This window comes from Peromyscus maniculatus, chromosome 6 (genome assembly GCF_049852395.1).
Source record: "Peromyscus maniculatus bairdii isolate BWxNUB_F1_BW_parent chromosome 6, HU_Pman_BW_mat_3.1, whole genome shotgun sequence".
Lineage (NCBI taxonomy): Eukaryota > Metazoa > Chordata > Mammalia > Rodentia > Cricetidae > Peromyscus > Peromyscus maniculatus.
In genome coordinates, this window is record NC_134857.1 from 121,825,359 (window position 1) to 121,848,790 (window position 23,432).

Consider the following 23,432-nt stretch of genomic DNA (forward strand, 5'->3'; position numbering starts at 1 on the left):
ACAGCATTAACTCCTTGCTAGTATAACCCATGTAACTAAAATTTAGAAGGTCAAATTACTGTAAAACTTTGTTTTCAATGAAAATATATTTAATATCAAAACTATTTATTGTATATTCTGAAGAACAAGCATCATTAAAACAACTGTACTTTTCCATTTCTATATTTTAAAAGACAGTGTAGTGCTGGGTAGTGGTGGAGTGCAGTAATACCAGCACTTAGGAGGCAGAGACAGGCAGATCTCTGTGAGTTCAAACCCAGCCTGGTCTACAGAGTGAGCTCCAGGACAGCCAGGGCTACACACTGAAACCCTGTCTCAAAAAACCAAAAAAAAAAAAAAAAAAAAAAAAAAGAAAGAAAGAAAAGAAAAAAAAGAAAGAAAGGAAGAAAAGAAAAGAAAAAGAATTTACATTAAGGAAAGAGACTGGTTGAACTCTGGTTTGTATGCATATGAATTGTGTGACTCTAGAGAACTTTTATAAGGTGGCATCTGTCATAAGTGTCTAATACTAAGATTAAATGGCTAATGCACATAATATTCTTAGCTCAGTATCTTAGAAAGACAGCTTACTTCTTTAATAGTCTTCTTATGCTACACTATGAATTCTTATGCTACACTAAAAGCAACAGAGATGGCTTCCCAACAACTCTGACATATTCCTCCTCACAGTTCAGAAGAAAAACCATCATCAAAGGTTCTTAGAAACACAAATATTGTTACCATTAATATAAGCATCCTCAAATGAATAAACAAAAAAGGAAAGGGTTTCTGCATACTATTAAAATAACTTCAACTGTAAACATCACACAGCAAGGGAATTTGCATGCAAAAATAAGAAACATCAGAGCAAAATTCCACAATTCATTTTTGATGGCTTAGAGCAATTCTTTAACACACTATCTTGAACCAGAATTCACATTAGAAAATGAAATCTATACCAACATTATAGAGCATTTGAAATCTGAAAAAGACATATTATTCTTTATTTTAGTATGCCAAAGAGATTTAAATTCTTAAGCGAAGCAGTAAACTAGCTTTATCATTCAAATAGAAAAATTCTTAGTTTTTAGAATAAATTTGATAACCAAAAATATTTTCAGATAACAAAAACACATGAGACTAATAAGTAATTTATGATTTCGAAGCCTAGTGTATACAACATAATTCCAGTGAAACAAAAAGGACCTGGAAAGTCCCTTGCATTCACTGTAACAGGATGTGTTTCCCAGGAAAACAGTGTCAGTGGACAGAGCCAAGATACAGGGAATTCAATTGTAAGAGGGGGATTTTTAACCCAGAATTATCAACTGAATGCTTAAAGTAACATGAAAACAGACACTTACCAAACTGCCCAAAAAATCAAAGTTCATATTAACTTCAGAGAAAGACTATTAATAGTAATCATGGAAGGAAAAAGTAATTATGGGGGAAAAAACAAAAAACGGAGTCATTAGGCAATGCAGTTATAAAGCTGACTTTTTTTTTTTTTTTTTTTGAAAATGGAGGCAATTTTAGACAAGGTTGACGGTATAAATACTCTGCCCCATGTGTGGTAAACACAGCCAATCTGTCCTTTTACTTTTCAACTCCTATAAGCCTGAACTATTTCAGTCTTTGAGACTATAATAGCAATAGCAGCCACTGGAAAACAGTTGGGAATGGCTTGAATTTCAACCCTTTCAAAGGTTCCTTAAGCTATGGGCAAAGCTGTTTATTTGGAACTCAAAGGAGACTGCTGCCATTAAACATAGAAGAATGGCCAGTCTGTCTTACTACCGACTTCCTATGAACCATTTCTAAATTTATCAGGCAATAGCAGCAAAACTTACTGTATTTTAAAGAGTGGCATTCTCTACAACTCAAGGCAGTCACTATGTAGTGAGTGTCTTCTGCTCCAGGCAGGGAACATTTCTTTCCATACAGTAAGGGTGGGAACTGCTCTTTTCACCTGAAAACTCTACTAAGCTTTTTCAGCTTTCAATGATAATAAAGACTAGGTTAACTTGGTACAATCCTGTACCAGTTACCTGCTGGTAAGTAGATCCAGCCAGGAGAATATTCCCAAGTTACTCTCTCCCGACTGCCCTGTGAACTATGTCTTTCTAAGGGAACACCCATCCCCAACCCCATGCTGCATGAACTTCCTCTCCTCCCCTGACATTCTGATGGCCTGAAATAGTTTTGGCCAGTCATCCCAACCTGAATCACAATTGCATTGTTTTGTTTTCACAAGTGATCCATGACTTAAGTCTACTTAAATCACACACACACACACACACACACACACACACACTCACACATATTGGATTTGGATTTTTTAAATAAATAGATACTTTAAATAAATGTAGAAACCTTCCATCTTCATTTAAAACTGTACTACAGTATTTATAAAGTGTACTGTTAATTAAAACTAGAACTATCTTAATGCAGTGGAAGGAGTTGTCTAAGAAATGTTTCATACAAAAAAAAAGGAAAGTTCTTAGGTAAAGTTAGAGTCTCCCGAGAGCAAAAATGAGTACTGACTGCTTTTCTATGCCCCAGGACCAGCATGCTAGGGGCTGCCCTCTCACTTTTTTGTTTGTTTGTTTTTTGAGACAGGATTTTGTCCTGGATCTCACTCTGTAGACCAGGCTGGCCTCGAACTCACAGAGATCCACCTGGCTCTGCCTCCCAAGTACTGGGATTAAAGGTGTGCACCACTACTGCCCGCCTTGGCCCTCTCATTTTACTCCAGTCTCAGTTTGTTTGGGGACATACAGAAAGGCTAACAATCAGATGCTTACAGATGAATGAGTGACAGGTTGGCAAGGAAAGAGTTGTTTTTTGTTTGTTTTGTTTTTTTAAGCTGGGTAATAGGATGGCTGTTGGGTGCTTCATCAAAGCATACAGGAGTAAGTGATACAAATTTGTGAGTCAAGGTGTAGAATGCAATCTGACCACACTACCCTAGAGGAATCTATGAGGCATATAAGTGAGGGGCAGTTTTAGTAAACAAGGGAGCAGAGACCATACTAAAATGAATAGAGGAGCAAGGGAAGGAGAAAGGGTCAGAACTCACAGCCTCGGCTCAGTCGGGCTACACACCCGAGAGACACTCTCTTTTCAGTCCTCCTACCCAGACTATGCTATGGCTTATGGAATGAGCATTCACAAGCCCTGAATCACTGCCATCCTGCCTGACCTGTCTCTACCCCTGGTTTCTCTTCACCTTCCTCCAGGTTCTATGGCCATGTCTATACCAAACAGTTACTAGTTCAAAGACCCTACAAAGCATTGCCTTTGTTTTTATCTATGTGTCTAGTTGGTTAACATATCCATGCAACACCAGTCCTGGTGGACATTTGTCATCGCCATACTGCTTCAGTACACACTGCTATGAGGTACCTTCTTTATGCCTCAGAATTTGACCCAGGTTTGAGCACCTCCAGGAGGCCTTTCATTTCAATGGGATAATTTATTTCTTTGAGCATATAGCACAGTCTATGACTTACCCCAAAGAAAATAGGCTAAGTTCCTTTTTTCTTTTTTTCTTTTTTTTGTTTTTTGTTTTTTGTTTTTCAAGACAGGGTTTCTCTGTGTAGCTTTGCGCCTTTCCTGGAACTCACTCTGTAGCCCAGGCTGGCCTCGAACACCCAGAGATCCACCTGCCTCTGCCTCCCAAGTGCTAGGATTAAAGGCATGCACTACCACTGCCTGGCATAAGTCTTAAGTTTCTTAAAGGAAAAAATTACAAATCACTATCTATCCTTTAAGCTGCTAATCATAAGGTAAAACTGATGAAAAAGTACATTTTTTTAGTGAGCATGTACATTTTCCAAATAATTCCTAGTATTAATGGTAGTGTTGATAAACACTATATTTTAAAATAAAATTATTTCTAAACATTTCATAAAAGCACAGTCCAGAATGTAGAAAGTTACTTGATTTCAATGTTACCTAGGAAATTAAAGAAGTACAAATGAATTTTATATTTCCTGGAAAAATGCAAAAGATGGGCAGGTGAAAGAACAAGCGTCAGTATTTGCTCATCTTTCTTTCCGCCTTCACCGCAGGGGAGGAGAACCGTAGCTCTACTGTTCCTCTAATGAGAACAAGAGGACTTCAGAGTAAACAAGTAGGTGTGGACTGCTCACTCTTTGCATCACTATTTTTCCTACCAGATGGGACATAAATCACTGGTGAAGACAACAACTATGAACCAAAGCAGGGATGAATGTGTAGTAAACAACATGCTTGGAACTATACACTCTTTGGAAAAGTTTTCATTAAAACAGTCGTTTGTGTGAAAATTAAAGAATCCTATCTTCTAAGATTTGCATCTTTCTTTCTCAGAAGAGCCTACCAGCTAAGTGTTCTCATTTTCTGTTCTCCTCCGGTCACACCCACTGTCTCCAAGAGACAAAACAAACATGACTTCCATGTAATTTTACAATGGATATCACATTAACACTCCTCAACTGAAGACAGAGAAAAGGAAAGAGAAATACCTGAATTCTTTCATAGGCTCTTTCTATACAATATCTCATTATAATAACTGTAAAGCAGGCACTGTGGTGCCCCATTTACAAGTGAAGAACAAGTCTTTAAGTGTAATTCTTTACTAGGGTTTTCCCCCAGAGGTTTATAATAACATTGAAATTATTTTTTATTTTTTCTTCTGAACAATAAATGACTACATGTTTAAAACAATTGCACACTTTCAAGATGTGAAGTTCATGTTTACCAGGTTTGATTGTGGTCACAGGAATATTGGTAATTCAAAAATTGAACTACATTGAACTTTCATATTTATTTCCAACAATCTTTATCACTACTGAATTAAAGAAAGAAACAGATATGTAAGATAAGACACTTTTCTGTCTATGCCTGACTAATAATCACTTTTCCGGTCACATTAAGCAAATAGTCCTTTAAAAGATAAGTTTTAATTCTTGAACATAGTAACTACTCATAGTAACATATAAGAAGCCTACTTAAAAAACAAAACATGTTCAAACTTTAATACAGAAATAATAATTTAGCAAAACAGCCAACCAAAAAAATAAGTAGTGTTCAAATTTAGAATGGGCAACCAAATACACAGCCGCCACCGAGTACTCCATCTAATGGCTCACTAGTGTCTATCTGTTTGTAGGGTGGGTTTTTTTCTTTGTTGTTTGTTTGGTTGTTTTTGTTTTTTGTTTGTTTGTTTGTTTTTTGAAACAGGGTTTCTCTGTATAGCTTTGCTCCTTTCCTGGAACTCACTTTGTAGACCAGGCTAGCCTCGAACTCACAGAGATCTGCCTGCCTCTGCCTCCCGAGTGCTGGGATTAAGGCGTGCACCACCACTGCCTGGCTGGAGGTGGCTTTAAGCCCAAAGAAAACAACTGGGTTCTAATCTCTATAACAGAATACTGAAAAGTGAGAGAAATGAAAAGTACTCTTTTCAGAGAGATACAAGTGTTTTCAAGTGAAAAACTCAGCCATTCCTATTGTGCTTCTACATCATCTTTTAAAGTATACACGAGGAACTCATCTAGTCACCAAGCTCTCTGCTACAACAGGAAAAGACAAGACTGACAGCCAGGCATGGTATTACATGCTGCAATCCCAGCAGGCTAAGGGAGGAGGATCAGGAGCTGAAGCCCGGCTAGACTCCACAGGAAGACCCTGTCTCTTAGAAAAAGGCAGGGAGGGCTGAGGCACAGCCTTTGAAATGGGCTCTGTTAGGCAAATCATATAAACTTTCTAAACGATGAAAAGTGGGCATGCTAACACCAACCTCCACTGGACTGACTTAAGCATTAAGTGATGTGTATGAAAAGTCATTCACAAAACAAACGGCCACACGCGCTTACACAGCACTTCCAAACAGGGATGGCGGTAAGCGGGGATATAATCACAGAGACCCTCTGAAACACAGCCAACAAGTAAATGTCAAGTTGCAGAACAGGTATTAGAAAGACATAGGAGATGACAAAAAGAAAACAGGACGCTCAATACCATATGTAGCTCCAGTTACTGGGAAAAAAAAAAAAAAAAAAGAACCTCACTTAACAGTTTTAATTCAAATACTGCAATACTGCAGATACAGAACTGAAAACTTTTGCTTTTAAAAGCAAACCAGCTTCGTAACTTTCTAAAATCCTGCCTCCATCCTCTTAGTGAAATAAATGGAGAGCTGAACCCCTACAGCTTACAGTAATAGGGTATTAAGGAATCCGGTAAAACAAAACAGAAGATGACTAATAGCTTCAGTCTGGTTCAAGGCTACTTTCTCTTTTTTCTTGTAACTCAATGTGCCTGTTAAATTATTCCAATCTGTCATTCATTAATAGGAGTTACTGGACCTCTGACAATTTTTTTGTTGTTGTTTTTTGAAGGATATAGACAGAGGAAGCAGAAAAAGAGTACATCAATATTTTTCAAAACGCAACCCTTCTAGACCTTTCATTTCCAGTCATATCAAGTTATACACTAAGTGAAATTTGAAGAAGAAAAACAAAAGGAAAAAAAAGAATCCCCAGACATGCCACCACTAATGAAAACCAAGGAAGAACAAAAAAGCCATACATAAACTTTCCATGATTCCAACAGGCCTAATTAAAAAACAGCCAACAAGGATAAAAGCGTATGCTAGCCTGTGATGAAGTGCTATCTGCATATCTATCTGACGTGCCTTTCACCTCCAAGGCACTTTGCTAGCCTGGCACAGGGCAGATGGCTCCAACGAAGAACGTCCAATTTCCTGATTCTCTCAGCCAAGATATGCAAGCAAAGTTGGTTTGATCTAGTGACAAGCTCTAAGGAACTTATAGTTGAAAAACCAGAACAAGAACCAGACGTTTGACTGCAAAAATGGGATTTTGAAATCATGTATGATCTCATTTTATAGTCAAGAAAATGAAGGCCCAGAGTTTAGTGACCTTCCCCAAACTAGACAGTAAGTTAAAAGCAAGTTTATTATTAATGCCTCATGTGGAGAATTACTGAAATGTGAAGCAGTTTAAAGTATTATTCATAAAATCTAACAATTTAGTCAATAGTTACTTAAGAGCACTAGAGTGTAATTTTCTTCATTTATTAACTGAAATAATGCCATTTTTGAAATGAACCACTTTGACTTAGATAAAAATCAAAAACAAAATGGATTTGGCATTTTAAAATATTCACTTCTATTTGCCTGATTTATCCTAATTGGAGAAGTAATTTTAAGTAGAATTCCTCATAGTCCAGTGTACTATTCTTGGAATTAGTTTAAGTCACACACAAAATAAATAAATAACCCAACTCTGGAAAAGGATGTGATGGGAATTAAATCTCTCACAAGTTTATACCTACCTATAGTAGAACGAGAGTCAAGTGTGAGTGTTTGAAGTTATTACAGAAGCACAATGTTTGCCTTATTATGTGCTCCAAAAACTGGACAAGATATGGACTAACAACTACAGAACAATCTTATCAAACAAGAATTCTTTTCTTATTCTAAATTTTAAACTTTATTTAAATTCTAAGTTTTACTGTATGATAATTGAGTTTTAACTTTATGATGAAATTACTTTTTAAAAATACACTTCAAAAATAGTGGATATATAATATTTATGTCCAAAACATTTTAAAAAATGACAAAATTTCATATAATTTTCTTTTAATTGTGACCTTACACACACACACACACACACACACACACACACACACACACACACACACACACTACAGGCTCCTGGATAGAAGCAGGAATCTAGCATCAAGGGTCTTCATCTGGTGTTTGTACACTGCTCCTCAGAAAAGGCAGGAGGCCACTATTAAGACGTGAGAGAAGCATGATCTGTCCTTCCCTCCAGGACCCTCTCGTTCTATTAACAAAGTCACTTATCTCCCAAACTCTGCTCTGGCAATTACAACTTTCCAGAAGTATCTCATGTCTTTTCCTCCCACAGGATAAACAAACAAATTATATTAGTAAAATCATAATGACCCCCCCCAAAGCCCTCCAGGTTCTATGCCCCCTTTTTACACTCTGGCTTCACTTTCCACCACACTGCCTTTACTTACAGTGCTCTGAAGAGCTAATGTGCTATCTTGTCCCTCTGCCTCAGTTACAGGAGCCCCAGAGGCCCAATAAGCTAGTAATGCTTTCCTTACCACCGTTTTCAATAACAATCTCCACGTCTGCATTTTCTACCTCCCTAAATGCTTTTTTCCCCTTGATGGTACTTATTGCAACCAATGTGTGTTATACACTAAATTTTCTTGGCATCTGTCTGTTAGCCCGCTGACAGCACTATGAGGGAAGAGACTTTAGGGCTCTGTTTTGTTCTCAGCATCTACAACAATGCCTGGATTATTATAGTAAAGTTCAATAAATATTTATGGAATAAACAAATAATCCTAAATTTGATAAGTAATGCTGACATGCCAAATAATTATTCATCGTGTATTAAAAGCACAAAACTACACAATCTATTATCATCAAATACAAACAGTACAGAAAGTGGGGTCTTGCTTTCACAAAGCCTTAAACAGAGAATTAAAGTGCATGGGATAATTAGCTTAAGAACAGAGCACTAGGTATGACTATTAACTAATTAGGTTTATTTGTAAATGACTCATGAAATTAGCCTGGATATTTCAGATTGTACCTAGCATGTAATTAAAAGCAGAAATTAGTCACATATACTGTTTCCTTTAAGTTCAGAGGGGGGAAATGAATAGGTCGCAGCGGCAGGAAGAGACCACAGACAAATGTGCTAGTTTTTGTGTGACAAACTTGACACACAAACTGGGAAGAGGAATCCTCAAATAAGGAAATGCCTCTGTGGTGGTTGGTCCGAAAGAAAATGGTTCCCATAGGCTCCCAGGGAATGGCGTTATTGGAGGTATGGCTTTGTTGGAGGAAGTGTGTCAGGGGCTGGGCTTTGAGGTTTCAGATGCTCAAGCCAGGCCATGTGTCACTCTCTCTTCCTGCTACCTGCCAATTTAGATGCAGAATTCTCAGCTTCCCCTCCAGTGCCATGTGTGTTCCCACCATGATGATAATGGACTACATCTCTGAACCGTAAGCCAGCCCCAATTAAATGCTTTCCTTTATAAGAGTTGTCATGGTCATGGTGTCTCTTCCCAGCAATAAAATCCAAGTAGGCCTCCATCAGACTGACCTGATGAATGATGCAACTATTGTGGGCAGTGCCACTCTGGCAGGTGGTCCTGTTTGTATTAGAAAGCAAACTGAGTGAGCCCCCGGGAGAAAGCCAGCAAGCAGCATTCCTCCAAGGTCTCTGCTTCAGTTCCTGCGTACAGGTTCTGGCCTTGAGTCTAGGTCCTCACTGCCCTCAGTGAGGGACTGTAACCTGTGAGCCAAATAAACCCTTCCATCCCCCAAATCTCCCAAGTTGTTTTTGGTCAATGTTTTGTCACAGCAACAGAAAAGCAAACTAGCACAGCGGGAGATGAGGTCCCAGTGGGTTTTGTAGACATAATAGCATGCATTGGCAGCAAACAGACAAAAAGAATTTGATGAGGCAGCAAAGAGACATGTGAGAAGCCTCTGTCAAACAGACTGGAGGGCACTCAGTGATGAGGAATGGAGACCAGAGAGGACAGGCAGCCCTAATACAACTAGAGCATAACCTAAGCAGAGGCCTCAGGTATGGGCAAAAACCTCACAATAAGAAGCTGCCAGGCTTGTATCCCAGCACACCAAACCCCTGGGGTTCCCTGCACTACTCCTAAAAGTTCAGACCAGCAACTTTTGGTGGAACCAAAAGAAACTACCTCCTAGCCCCGCCCTGCTCCCTCCCTTCCTCTCCTAGCCCCTCCAAGATAGCTAGTCACCAAAAACTAACACAAGCAAAACAGGGAAATAAAGTCCAGTTCCCCAACTCAAGGCAGAACAAATGGAGCTGCCATTTTGTTCCCAAGTTTCCTGCTAGATCCAAGAAGGTAGGTATCCCCTGAAATCACAGCTTTGTCCCAGTGCATTCTCCCTGCTTCACCCATTGTCTTGTACGCAGCATTTAAAAGAAGATCCTTATTAGTACTTGCAGAAGAAGTCTTATTCTCACATTCTGATTCTAGGAAAATAGGACTAAGGCAAATCTGCACAGAATATTCAATATTCATAATGAAAACTGTTTATAAAAAGAAGAGTTCTATAGCAAAAGTACTATTACAGGTGATTCAGTATGGAAGGGTTAACTCACAGAACAGTCTGACTGGTAAGAGGCAAGAAAAAACAATTAATGACAGTATTCAAATTTAGAATATTTGCTGTGATGCAAGAAAAAGAACTGAAAAAGAGATAGGTCTTAGTCGAAAAGACTTGATGATAATTCTTCAGTGTCATATTTTTTCTTTAAAAAGCAAAAGAACTTTTTCAGTAGAATTGTCGATTGTTGTGCCATAAGCTTCAAAAAATATCCATAATAGGGCTGGAGAGACAGTTCGGTCAAGAAAGTGATTGACACACAAGCCAAAGGACCTAGTTGACCCTCAGAACCCATGAAGAAAGCCAGGAGTGGTGGTGGCCCATACTTCTAATCCCAGCACTGGGGAGGTGGAATCAGGCAGGTTAGTCCCTAGCACCCGCTAACAGGCCAGCTTAGTCTAACAGGTGAATATCATGCCAATGAACAATGAAAAAAAAAAAACAAGGTAGGTGGTACCTTAGGAATGACATCAGGGGTGGACCTCTGACTTACTTACTTACTTACTTACTTACTTATTTACACACACACACACAGCGAGAGAGAGAGAGAGACAGACAGACAGACAGAGTGAGAGACAGACACAGACATAGATGCATATGCATACACACACAGGCACAAATTTATACACAGTATCATAAAGGGTTCATATTACACAATATAAGATATGTTCAGAAACATAAAGAGAATTATAATTAATTACAACAGAACTCTAAAATTCTTTCTTATATTCTGGGTCTCTGAATCTCAATGTGGAAAAAGAAAGATAAGATTCAACAGAGCAGAATCCCCAAATGTTTATAATACTGAGTTGGTTTTGTAAGTTAGTCAGATTTTGTTCTTCAGTAGCTTTATTAGAGTCAGTAGCAGACTGCTGGAGTTGGAAATGCATCCAAACAGGGTGACATCTGGTTTTCATCTAGTCTTATGAGACTCAGTGTTTTCAAAAGAAAATAAAATACTGAGTCCCAGTTTATAAAAATAAGGAATATAGTGTCTGGATTATAAAATAAAGAGGACAATGTGAAAACAAGAAGGCTGCTAATAAAGAAATGATGGCAGCCCACAAAGGAGCTTACACGGCTATATGGACTCAGTTTTAGGGTGTGAGAAACAGCCATCATCATATGTATGTGTTTTATATTTTTGATATCTCAGACAAGCTTAACTATTTGTTCTCCTTCAAATTCAAACATGGCAAAACTATCTATAAAGAAAAATGAGCATCTTCATTTAATCAGTAACAATGTTTATCTTGCATGCCTCTATAGACAGGCAGTATGAAAACATTAGCAATAGACTGGCTTTATTTTTCACTGATTATCTTTCCATGCATTAAAATGTATAGCTATCAAAAGTTTATATATGTGTAACTGGTGATTCAGTGATCCCAATTAAAGAAATTTCTTCAACATACAAAAATGCAAAGATTCAACTGGTTAGACAATCATAACACAATAAACTAAATCCATAAATCTAAGTAACTGTAAGCATTAAAACTTTTCCCTACTCAATTTTACACCGATCCTCATATAAACAATCAAGCGTATTTTGCTCTCCCTGACTCCTTTAAGTATTAGTCCCCGGAACATCGGCAGCAAAGAGGAGAGAGGCATCCAAAGTGCTCTCCATAGAACACTAGTCTCAGGAAAGAATCTGAGAAGAAAGTTTCTATTATCAAATATGTTAGGAAGATATTTTATTTTCTTCACTCAAGAGTCACAATCTGCATGACAGTTTATGGAAAAATAAGAGTTGTTTCAGGGGTAAGGTATGGTATTATCCATATATGATAAACTAGAGAACACTTAGAGAGGGGTAGAAGGTAAATAATAAAAACACATTGTGTACATGTGTGAATTCTCAAAGGAAAAAAAAAATAGAAATCATTAAAACTGGGACTTATGACCCTGGTAATGATCAGGCTCCTTCCTTTTACATAAGGTTCAGAGCCGATTCACCTTCATACTAAGTCAGAGATACCACAGTGACTCTTATGTTAAATCTATGACAATAACAGGGATCTCAACTGCATATACCTCTGATCCTCATATCCAGATCTGATTCAGCATGGCCAACACTGCTTTTAATAAGCACTGTGATATATGACTGCAACGCAGGTCCAGTGTTGGGATACTCAAAACACGTGACTTATTATCATCAGTAAGAATACAATTCATTGTGAGGACAGAAGAACTTAACAAAAAAACTCACAAAATTTAAAAGTCCAGTCTTCAAGTACATATATTAAAAATGTTTATCTATTCAAAACAAGAAAGGTAAAAAAGAAACTAGAGAAGTCAAACCAGATCACAGAAGGCCATACCCTAATACACTGCTCAGAATATGAAGCAACAATTTATCCTACAGTAAGAATTCTTAGCCTGAACCCTACTGAAAATTTTCAGGAATTCTTGAATTCACAAAAACCATACAACCAGTGTTCATGAAGACATGGATAACATGAAAAATGGCCCACTGTTTTCATCAATTCACATGTCTCATGAATATCCAATTGAAGAGCTACTACACTTTTTATTTATTTACCTGAAACAGCAATATAAAAACTGCTTCTTACATAGCATGAATCAAACACACAGAAATAGTTCCTCAATGTTGAGTTCTCTCTCAGTGACAAAATTCAACCTACCTTTGCAGAGTCATATTCAAGGAGCCTGTACAACCCTTAATCTTGTTCTGGGCTTCAAGATGAGTCATTCCATGTGCACTAATTCCATCAATGCTGAGGACCACATCGCCTATTCTCACATGTGCCTGTGATGCCTTGCCACCATCTTTCAGCTGCAATAAACAAATCTCATTAGAAACATCACTGTTTAAAACACAAGAACACTAATGCACATAAAATTATACTTTGTTCATACAAAAAATTCCATTAATATACTATTGGGCAACATAAAATTATCTTGCTTGATAAAAGAAGTTAAAATTGAAATTATTTTCATGCTTTTTTCTTAAATTCTTTATTCAAAACCAAATAATAGTCTGAAAAATAGTCTCTGATAATTTCCCCATTTATTCACTATGCAATAGTAGTGCATGATGGTTAAGAAACAGAAAAAGAAGTATCCATAAAAACTTCACATTTCAGCAAAAGAAAAGGAAGAGAACCTAAAACAAAGCATTAATTTTTAAAATAAATTTTTTTAAACTGCTGTATTCTGTTTGCGCACAAACATGAAAGAAGGATCTTGGCGCACTCCTTCTCCTAAGTCCAGCTCACATCCGCATTTGGGGATTAACTTCTTTTAGATCACAGGCCCAAGTATCTTTTATACTGGTGTGCTTCCTGCTCTAGGCATCTAACAGGAAGGGAAGGAAATGCATTGATTTGAGACTGCCAGACTTTTTTTGTGTATCCCAGTCCTTAATCCCCAGTGTTTCTTTAGTTACTCAATAAAAATGCCTGGATGTTTACATCATTTAGCTTGATCTCCTACAAGTTGCAAATACATGTTTTTCATCACCTCCGGAAAGCAAATATAAAATTACAATGTTAAAAAAAAAAAAAGGCAGTTTTCATAAATAGCTAGAAATACGAAACAAATACAGACAAAAGGAACCATTCTAACTCAATGACAAGCTCAGCATTCAACTAGTCTAAGCAGATTATTATGATTATTACATTATACTGGGTGGCTGTAAATAGATGAGACCAGGCCCAAACCAGAAATTAGCCAGTAAGATGTCATAGAGTTCCTATTTGGGACAATGAAAGTTTTCAATAAACAGTGATGGGAACTACATAAATAACACTGTGAATACACCCCACTAATACAGCCTAACTGTACACTTGACAATACTTAAGTAGCTAACTCTTAAGTTACAAACATTTTCCCACCATCACAGTATTTTTTTAAGCTTAAAAGAAAATATTAGTTAAAAAAAATACTAATTAAAATGAAGAAAGAAAACAAACTCTTAGTTACCAAAGTAGTGTACTGGGTGCTACACTACATAATTTGGGACAAAGGAATAAATACAATACATTATGTTCATTTAGTTTTTCAATATTATCAGTTCTCAAATTCTTTCCTTAAGGCAGACAAATCCCAATACACAAAAATAATCATTTAGATCTAATTAAAAAAAATAGTGCTGAGCGACAAAATGACAAACATGAACAGTACATGTATTTCATCCATCACAGACTTTCACTAAACATGCATTCTACTCAGTAACTCACACAGTTTCACTGCACTAAGTAATACGTAAGCTAATGGAATAGCATTTCTTTTTATTAATTTAAATATCAAAGAAAACATTTACTCTAATAGTAGAAGATATATTAACTATTCATGTCTACTGCACAAAACTACATTATAGAAACTGTATGCGCATTTCCAAGGGAAACAGTTGCTGAAGCCAACCATGCCATTACTTTGTATGTGATTTGGGGAAACTCAATTCACTCATTTAAAGGATTGTTACAATGATTCCATGACATAAGAACTCAATAAATGCTAGTTGCTGCTATTCCCTTGACTTCAGATTGCTATCATGAGAAATGTGGAAGTTACCCAGATGATCCTAGGGTCTTCTCCTCCAACACAGTCTTTAAAGTTCATCTATATGCAAACTACCATTACAAAGTTACAGGTCTCTTCACAAAATGAAAATATAGCCCAGAAGACAAAGGCAAGGCTATTCCCTATTAAAATAAGCAAATACACTAAAATTCAGAATCCAGATAATGAGGGTAACCATAAACTAAACAGCTCATCCTATACTTTATTTTGGTCAAGGGGAGCAAGCATATAAGTAAAGTGAACCAGAAACAAAAATTCAACTCAATTACCTCAGCATCATCCTCACACGCAGAAACATTAAAACACAAACAGGGAAGGAAGCCTGTGGCATTTGTTTTAAATATGCTAAACAGAAGCAATTTAAATACTTTCTTTTCCAGAATTTGCATAAAGGTAATACATGATGCAGAAAGAATGTCAGGCCAAAGACAGGATCAATGAAACTGTAGTACTCCCTGGCTCCATATGCCTACTATTTGTTAAGATCCTAGCGTAGTCTCAAAATGTTCACAACTGACTTCTCCGCATTCTCTCTCAGAACTGTCTTTATCTTGCCCTTACCTTCAGGTCAGGGAACACAGAGATCTCATACAGCCTAATGAATCCTGTCTCTTTCTTGAGAAAAACACATAGGAAAGTAATTAAATGTTGCCAGTCCTCTCTTCCTTGTCTGACCACACCCTGATCATCTTTCACCTCCATCTTACCTATTATCTATTTGCACATTTCCAAAATGGTGGTTGCTGAAGTTTAAATGTGATATGAGTACGTCCCCAAGGATCTACGTGCTGAGATTTAATCTTGAGAAGTACTTAAGAAACTTAATCTGACTATGATGTTTGGAGTTGGGCCCTGTGTGATTAGTATTCAATATGGTCATTAGGATAGGGCTCCCACGATGAAATCCTGGTGGCTATAAAAAGAACAGAAATGGAGCCTGCCCTACCACTCCTGCCTTCCCAAGACACACCCTCTCTGCACACTATGGAGGTCTGTCAGGAAGAATGCCATCACCAGGTATGGCCCTTTAACTCTAGACATTCAGAATGCTAAGCCTAAATAAAATTGCTATCTATATAGCTCACACACTCTTACTGCACTATTGGCAAACAAACAAACAAACAAAAAAAAAAAAAATAGAAAGCTCTGGAGGGTAACTAAGAGTGCTGGCAACAGCCTGAAATGTTTGAGGGTTTGGAGGACCTCAATGGCTAACAACTCCAAAAGCTACCAATTTCTAGGACTGGGTCTTTATTTGTTTATCCTCTGTTGTCTAGAAAGGCCACTGTTGTCCCATTATAGGATAATTCCATTTTAATATTTTTTGGTGTGTGTGGATATTACTTTAGGAAGCTTCTGCAATAGCAGGTTTTCGTGTGGCTTCTCTGAAAAGTCTTTAGTGTTACTTATCCCTCCCAGTTGCCATCTTCCAACCCATCCTCCCCTGCCCAACCCCAATTTATTCCTTCCTGCCATAATTTCCTTTTAAGGCTTTATACCAGTGCCTTCTATTCTCCCTTCCCTTAAAAGAACCTCTCATGACCCCTTAGTAATGTCCTGACCTCTGTGAGTATTCCAAATGAAAAGCACATACCTAAAGAGTCACAGCTAACACCCATAAGTTAAAGAAAACATACAATGTTTGTCTTTCCGGGCCAGGATTATCTCAATCAGGATTTTCTCCAGCTCCACCTATTTACCCACTCATTTTATTTTTCTTAATAGCTGAACTGTAAATATACCATATCTTCATTTTCTATTCATCAGTTGGTGAACAGCTAAGGGTCACTTATTATTTATATAGCTCATCTTCTACAACTTGTAAAAAAATCTGAATAGCTACATTTGTTTCAAGCAGTGATTATTTTCTGTCACCAGTGTACCCTGTACATGTTACAAAGCAGTCCCTCGTCTTCTGTGAATACACAATGTGTAGGAATAAACAGCCATCAGAGGTTCCTGAATCAAGCTCAGTAAAAATCAAACTAATGACATGGAAATGCTTTTCCCTTTATTCTGTCTATCCATCTGTCAGCACTGTTAACCAATTTTCTATAGACTTAATTGTAGCTACATGTTTCTTTAAAAATTCTTAACTATCTAGTCTCACTGAGCTTGCAAGCTAATGTGGCTGCACACACTGGAGCTAGCTCTGAATTCAATTCCTCTCACCAGTGCTGAAGAGGTGGCAATACAGGGCTCTGGGTGCTAAGAAAGCAGGATCTTTACCTAGAGGGAAAGGATCTATCATCACTCATCTATAGGAATAGATGCATTTTAACCCATTATCTGTAATTATACATTAGATTTTCCTCTTTAAAAGAAATCCAGACTTCACTAAGTAGAGAACAGAGACTGCCTATGCTACGTGGAAACCAGAATTAGAGCCTTGGGCTTCCCTCAGCTCATCTTAATTTCACTAGAAATACCCAATGGTAAACCTTCTCCCAGCATTGTAGGAAGGTAGCTCATCCTGCCTCATGTCTTTTAGTGTTCTAAGAAAGGAGGGAGTCTGAAGTGTGACCCTAATTAGTCTTATCAATAAAAACCGGGAGTCACATATTGGGGTGAAAGCTGAAAAATCACAGATGCACAGTAACCAGCCACCAGAGACTTCTTACCTCTACAAAGTCTCAGACTAACATTCTGTTTCTAGGAATTCTCAAACTGAATGGGGAGAGGGAGGTGTAGCAGGAATCTTAAAAGTTCTTATTAATAAAATCAAACCCGAGGCGAGTTATTGGGGTCAATGCTGGTAGATCAGAGAGACAGAACAAGCCACAGCTATCTCACCTCGCCGGATCCTCAGCTGGTCCTGTTTCCTCAGACTGGAAGCCTCTGAGTCCTTATCCAGAATGAATCTCAGCTGAACTGTGTTGCTCCAAAGACTGTAAGCTTAACCAGCCAAATGCTTAACCAGCCAAATGCCTCTAGTTCCTGGTCCTCACGCCTTATATATCTTTCTGCTTTCTACCACCACTCCCTGGGACTAAAGGCTGACTTTCTGGGATTAAAGGCGTGTGTCACCATGCTTGGCTATTTCCAATGTGGCCTTGAACTCACAGAGATCCAGAGGGATTTCTATCTCTGGAATGCTAGGATTAAAGGTGTGAGTGCCACCATTTTCTAGCCTTTGTATCTAGTGGCTGTCCGTTCTCTGACCCCAGATAAATTTATTAGAGTACACAGTATTTTGGGAAACACAATACCACCACAGGGGGGAGGCATCCTGTCTCTGAATCCTCAGACTGAATGGGGCCGATTCTGTCTCTACCCACCTTATATTCCTATCTCCACCTCCCATGTGCTGGGATCAAAGGCATGATCCTCCCATGTGCTTGGATCAAATGTGTGCACCACCACCACTGGACTCTGTATCTGTTTTAGACTGGTTCAATCTTGTTGTAGTCCAGGGTGGCCTTGAACTCCTGATCTTCCTGCTTCTTCCTCCCAAGTGCTGAAATTAAAGGTGTGTGCCACCACTGCCTGGCCTCTATGGTTAACTAGTGGCTAGCTCTGCCCTCTGATCTCCAAGCATACTTTGTTTGTCAGAACACAAACAAAATATCATACAACAGGAGTCACAAGGCAATGAGTACTATTTACTGAACATCAACAGTAAGTCAGAAACTTCAGTACATCCTTCAATATTCTTTATTACAGTCAGGTATTCTTGGTCTGTTCTATAATTGAGAAAAGGATTCCAAATGGTTGAAGGACTTGGTACATTTATACAGCAAGTAAGAATGCATTACTGAGCATAGGCTTTGAAGATAGACAGTAACGAGTTCATATTCACATGTTTGCTGGTTATGTCACCTGGCATGGCCTCTCTAAGCTCAGCTTTCTTTGAAAATGATGAGTAAAGTTCTGTATCCTCGTGGAGCCACTTACTGATGATCACAATGCTAGTACATGTCAAAACACACAATAAATTTTCTCTATTTTTCTCCTAAGTTCATATTGCCTAAATCTTATTATTATTCATATTGGTCAGATCTGCTTCTGTCTTTCCCTTCCCGTCCTAGAAGAAAGGCCAATCTCTCCCCTCCTTCACTCACTGTCTGTTGTGCTGCAGTATTCCTTTACACTGTGTGAGGATGTGTCACTGTGTTTGGTTTAATCAAAAGCTAAACAGCCAATAGCTAGGCAAGAGCTATAGGCAGGACTTCTAGACAGAGAGAGCTCTGGAAAGAAGAAAGATAGAGTCGTCAGCCAGACGTCAGCAAACAGGATGGGCAGTACAGAGTAAAGGTAACCCAGCCATGCAAAAGAACATAGATTTAAAAATAGGAGTTAATTTAAGTTATAAGAACTAATGGGACAAGCCTAAGCTAAGGCCAAGTTTTCATAATTAATAATAAGTCTCTGTGTCATTTTTTTGTGAGCTGGTGGCCCAGTGGGGGGAAAAAAAAAAATCTGTCTATAATTGTCTTTCCTGGGCTCTGGAGCATCTTCCTGACCTGCTTTCTACTATCCAAATCAGAGCTGTCCAAACTCCATTATCACAGTATGGTGATAACCTATCACTGGCTTAACCTAAGAATTAAGTGCCATCATTGTACCAAGAGGCTAATGGATTCTACGTGGATGCTGGTGAAGAAGCCTTGAGTTCACGGTGAGAGATGGACTAACAGTAAAGCAAGTCACGAAGCACACAGGAGAAAACCAGAGGGTACTGATCGCAGAAGGTGGAACAGGAGCCAGGAGAACAAGGGAAGAGAGGCACCCCAGGGACAGGAAAAACATACCCAAGCCTTGTCTCTCAATATGCATCCACAGCCATACAGACAAGCTATGTAAGCTAAACAGAAATACCTCCCATCGTGATACAAGCTGCTAAAATAATACACATGGCTATCATTAGTATGATTTAGAACCAATGTTGCCACAGCTATATTTATGTCATTAAAGGCTAAGTAACTTTTTAATTTATTTAAGAATTTTACTTAACAAATAATAAATTTTACTTAAGAACTTAAGTAAACTTAGTACCTACGAGTCCCTAAACTGTTTATCTTCCTTACAAATACATGGTTCCTGTAGGGTTTCTTCAAGAATTTTTAACTAAAGAGAAAAGGCAGCGCTGCACCTTTAAAAACTAAGAGGAAAAGAAGACACCAGAGACAGGCAACTACCAAGACAGGGATCTCCAACACATGCTGGTTAAAAGACTATCTGACTCCCTAGGAAGTTCCTTGTGACTTCTGAAGGGTGACACTGTCCTGTCACTCCCACCTACCCAGAGCTACTAACAACCACTTGAAGACACCTTCCTCACAGAAACAGAGCGCAGACCATCCAAGCAGTCTACCTCCTGAGAGCCTCCTTTACAGTGATCATCCAATCAGCTGCCTCCTTTACAGTGATCATCCAATCAGCTGCTAAACTGTGCAAAGCCTGGCTACAGTAGTGGCCCTGTTTTAGATTCTCTAATGAAATTTACCTTTCCAAATTATAAAAAATGCTCAATAAACAAGTAAAAACCTTTTTTTCCCTTTAATGGGACATAGGGTTGCAATTTAAAAAGTCAGAAAATACCAGCACAGAAATGACATACTGAAAATATATAAGCCCAAGTTCATTGTAGAAATCAGCTTTAAAATAAACACAACGATACTTTGATTTTGGAATTTCACTAACACAGCAGTTATTGTTAGTTCAAAAGAAACTGATTTTGGAAAGTGTCCTGTAATGAAGACAGCATGTAGGCTAACAAGTGGGAGACATATACCTACAATGATGAAATGTTAGCAAGTCCAAGCTTTCTGCCTTCTGCATACTTTCAACAAATTCGGAATGCTTGGAAACACATGACCCTAGCACCACCAGTATGGCAGGAATGCCACCGACTTAGCAAATGTAAAAAAGGAACAATAACTATGATAGCTCCAGGAAGGAACGCTAGTTTCCCATGTCAAAAAACCATGAGAACCAAACCATGGGAAAATAAAAGTTATAAATCTATTGTTTTTCTAATGCCAATTACCACAACGTGTGGGGGTGGGGGGAAGGGGGTGGGGATGGGGGTGCTAAAAGGCCTTGTCTATCTGACGAACAGGATTTTATTGAGGCAAAGAATTGGAAAGGGTAGGGCTTTTAATCTAATTAATAAGTAATGTTTAATTTTGTTTTAAAATGTCTTTTCCAATATTCCTACTACTATATCTCATATAGAATTTAAAAATTAAATCCAAAAACATGAGTCTCTGGTGGAAATTTTCTAAGAACCTGTGTCCAGTGCATTTTCCAGGGCACTATAATGTAGCTTGTTCTATGATCAACTCTCAAAAACATGTAAGAATGTAAAACCACATCTACAACAGAACTTGTTTTGATGAGCAAACACCACCCCAGCATCAATATCACAAATAAAATGCCAGGGGTGTTTTATTAGCAGCTAGAGGCTAATAAACCAAAAAGAAGGAAAAGTAAATATAAATAAATAAAAACAAAAAGTCATGAAGTATGGTTTTAAAAAGAATTCCCAAATCCCAACTTGCTTACCATCACTCTAATCCTTATTAATCTATCTTACAACATTATAGTAGAGTACTTCATGTTCATCTTATGCTACTGTACAATGTCTGTACATGAAGCAGTCTTCAAATGCTGCTAAAGGACATTTTAAAATGGCTGTCACTAGCTTGGGAGCTGTGATGGGTGGCTGTGTTTTACATCTTGGAAGTGGTGCTGATGCACTGTCCTCAGAAGGAATTACTATGAGCCCCCAATTACTGTGAGCCCCCAGTTTCCACAAGAACAGTTCATAAAGAGCAAGGCTGGGTACAGGTACAACCCTTTTCTCTGGCTTCCCATCTTGCCACATGACTTCTCACTACACCCACAGTCACCCCACACGATGCCATTTACCACATGGCTACCCAGAAAAGAAGGCCTTCACCAAGGTGTAGCCTAATCCTGGACTTTCACTCTCCAAAACTAATCCATGTCTGCTAATATTATTTCAGTAAAATGACTATATCTCCCCTCATTTGTTAAAATAGCTTCTTATTCTATCCTATCAAACCCTAAGAAATATAAGCATGCAGTGGTTCACTTCATTTTACAGCTACTCTATATATCGAGGCCCAATTTGTTTCAAGACTATGAGCTAAATAAAATTTTTACCTTTATAAAATGCCCCAAACAAAAATCTTATTACAGTAAAAGAAAGTAGACTACCAGATGTCTAACTGGTGAGATCCCTTTAAAACTTGAGCTTGCTTTGTGTTTGATGCCGTTCTCTTTGAGATAAAAGGATTTGGCTCTTTGTAGGTTGGAGCAGTAGAAAGGCAAGAGCGGCAAGCAATCACTAGCAACCTCACTGGAGAACAGAACGAGATTCTGACTCATGCAAGCACTTTAACTGCGGGTTTGTTTGGGGGTTTGTGAGTCAAACTATAAGCAATTTTACCCAAAAGTGAGGGGGGAAAATGCCTTATAAGGAAGCAGTAAAGAGAATACCTCAAAGTATGTGTCATTATGAATTACTAACCAAACAGAGGTGAGTCAGTGTTTACGTCTGTCCTTATGTAGTTACTTAACCACCTAGTTCAAACACAGAACCTGTGCTAATACCAGCTCACTAGACACCACTTCTTATTCCATCCCATCATGTCCAAATAAGACACAAACATCTTCTTAAGCTATGCTTTACTACTGAAATGCTGCATTAACATTTGCACTTTATAGCCAATTTGTGTGTCTATGCCCAAAGATTTCATGCTTTTTGCAGTTAGAAGGTAAACACTAGTCTACCAGAAATGTAAAGGTTTGGTTGTTTGTAAAATGAACACATCCACTAACATCTCAAAACCAAGTAAACTTGTCACAAATAGAAAAATCAGTGATCCTACCTGGAACACTTAGAGAAATGGCTTTTAAAAAAAATCAAAAACAAAGTCACAATTAACTAAAAAGATTAAAGAGAATTAGTGAGTTCTGGTTTACCCTGGAACAGTTTAACAAGGATAACCATATATTGCAAACATCCTCCCTCCTCCGCCAGGTTCTGTTCACAGGTCACCTGAAATCACACACAAGCATGGATGCATTTTTCCATCCAGTGGAACTTTCCCCAAATTCTCAAAACATCTATGACCCCAAAACTGAAGAACTTATGATTTAATGAAACCTTAGAACAGAGCTTTTCAAAGCACGGCTCCTAACCACCAGCACCAGAGTACTAGTACAGCGAGAAGAGAATCCTCCATAGTCCACAAGCAAATCATCTTCAGATGTCTTAAGATAAAATTCCATTAACATCAGGAAAATTTAGGAGTGTTCAAAGAAGACGGAATATTTATTTTTAATGGTGAAAAAAAAAGATTTCTGCAAGCAAATAAGAGATAAGTGTAGCTTTAAAATTTTTAATTTTTTTAAAACTCCAGTCTTCATAGCATAAATCAACATCTAATAACTATTCCAACAAAGCAATGCCTTCAATCTCAAGAACAAATACAAAAGGACATGGCCCTCTCTCTCATCTGATGTTTCATTTAATCTCACTGTTCACAGGGATTGGCTCTCCACAAAGCAAAAAAAAAACTTCTCAGACTGCTTGTGACCAGAGTCCTCCTTCTCCCTTGTCTATCACATGGCAATAATTCTGAATACATTTCTGGAAAAATAGGAGTAATCACTCCAGGTATCTGTGACACACACACACACACACACACACACACACACTACTGCA

The 23,432-nt window shown here is 38.1% G+C and overlaps 1 protein-coding gene across 12 annotated transcripts in view; it reads right to left on the bottom strand.

Annotated features, from left to right (window-relative positions):
• Window positions 1-23,432, bottom strand: part of Pdlim5 (PDZ and LIM domain 5) — a 170,367-nt gene that overhangs the window by 108,657 nt on the left and 38,278 nt on the right. For all 12 annotated transcript variants that reach the window (XM_042280023.2, XM_016004737.2, XM_042280022.2 and 9 more), the window contains exon 3: window positions 12,835-12,986. In XM_042280023.2, coding sequence (XP_042135957.1) covers window positions 12,835-12,986 — 152 coding nt within the window. The remainder of the gene's footprint in view (window positions 1-12,834; window positions 12,987-23,432) is intronic.